This window comes from Otolemur garnettii, unplaced genomic scaffold (genome assembly GCF_000181295.1).
Source record: "Otolemur garnettii isolate 467f Iridium unplaced genomic scaffold, OtoGar3 scaffold00033, whole genome shotgun sequence".
NCBI classification, from domain to species: Eukaryota; Metazoa; Chordata; class Mammalia; order Primates; family Galagidae; genus Otolemur; species Otolemur garnettii.
In genome coordinates, this window is record NW_003852428.1 from 14,168,118 (window position 1) to 14,169,715 (window position 1,598).

General features: G+C 40.2%; 1 protein-coding gene across 6 annotated transcripts in view; it reads left to right on the forward strand.

The window, feature by feature from the left end:
• Positions 1-1,598, forward strand: part of CTNND2 (catenin delta 2) — an 889,124-nt gene that overhangs the window by 657,211 nt on the left and 230,315 nt on the right. For all 6 annotated transcript variants that reach the window (XM_003789546.2, XM_012805017.1, XM_012805013.1 and 3 more), the window contains one exon: positions 371-584. In XM_003789546.2, coding sequence (XP_003789594.1) covers positions 371-584 — 214 coding nt within the window. The remainder of the gene's footprint in view (positions 1-370; positions 585-1,598) is intronic.

The window sequence follows — 1,598 nt, forward strand, 5'->3', positions numbered from 1 at the left end:
TCCTGTGGCTCTTAAGACAGTGGTTAAATTTGAGGTCTGAGGAATGAGGATCATTCTTAAGCCTTTTTCTCCTTCACCTGCTTCATGGTATGAGTATGTGGCATATTTTTATAGGGAGAAATGTCTGAGACACCCATGATGAAGTTAAAATCACCTGTCCGAAATTCTATAGCTTGAAGGAAATGATTTGAATGTTTATTGGCAGGATATTAAAGCAAAGATAGCCAATAAAATCTGAGGTGAAGACTTGTTTTCTTTTCCCCCTGTGTTTGCCTTCATCCAGTTCAGTGCAGTTAATTGTAGCAGATCCTTGAAAACCAGGCCGTGGATGGTGACTCTGAGGCCAAGGTTTTGTGCTTTGCTCTTTCAGATAAGGAGACAAGGAGGCATACAGCTCCTGGTGGACCTGTTGGACCATCGCATGACCGAAGTCCACCGTAGTGCCTGTGGAGCGCTGAGGAACTTGGTGTATGGGAAGGCCAACGATGATAACAAAATCGCTCTGAAGAACTGCGGTGGCATCCCAGCACTGGTGAGGTTGCTCCGCAAGACCACCGACCTGGAGATCCGGGAGCTGGTCACAGGTTAGAGTGATGATTAAATTATCACATTTCATCTCAAGATAAATTTTACATTTTCCAGCGTGGTAACAAATGGTGGCAACCAAATAGTATGGTCTGGGGCCTCTCCCTGTACTAATAACACAGGCAGTCCTAATTGTGTATTCAACTCAGTAAATACGTGATGAATAAAACGGTGCCCAATACAACACATATAGATTGATCAGACTATGTATGAAATAATTAGAATCCAATAAATGTAACCGTCCCTGAAATTCTATGATTTTAGAAGTAGCTGAGCATCTTAATACACCCATGGGCCTGCATGATATTAACAGCATTAATAATTGATAGAAGCATGGCATGCAAGTTGCTGATAATAAGGTATATACATATTTTGATTTATAGTGTGGTTAACAACAGAGGGCCCACCTACTAAGCAGTTAATTTCTTAAATAAAATATTTATTCCTATTCATGTAATAGGTATAGGCCCAAGGTAATGCTATTACTTGCTAAGGGATGTTTCAAAAGTGAATATGAGAGAAAGCCTTTCCATGATCATGACCTTTGGGGTTTTGTAAAGTGAAGATAATTTTAGTGCCTATCTCATAGATCTGTGAGGCTTTAATGAATGAGACCATGTAAAACATTAGGCCCATACCTTTGAGGAAACCTGTGGATATGGTAACGTGGTAAACATTAGCTGTCATCCCTCGCATTTGGGTGCTGTTGATGTAGAGGGCCTCGATGTGGAATTTCCAGTTACTCTAATGCTTATTCTTCCAGACTGCGCTTGCTACTGTTATAAATTATATTTGACTTTGGTTCATCAAATTACCCCTATAAGCAAGAATTTGGCAAATGGATTACAAAATTGCCTTTCCAAAGAGATCTTTTAATTATCCAAGATCAAAAAGATGACTGACCTTCTGTCTCAACCCTAAAATGTCCTTGCAGCTATGCTGATGAAGTATATGTGAATGTGTTTAAGGTACATGACACAGGCTGGAGTCATAAATATTTGCTCCGTCCTGGG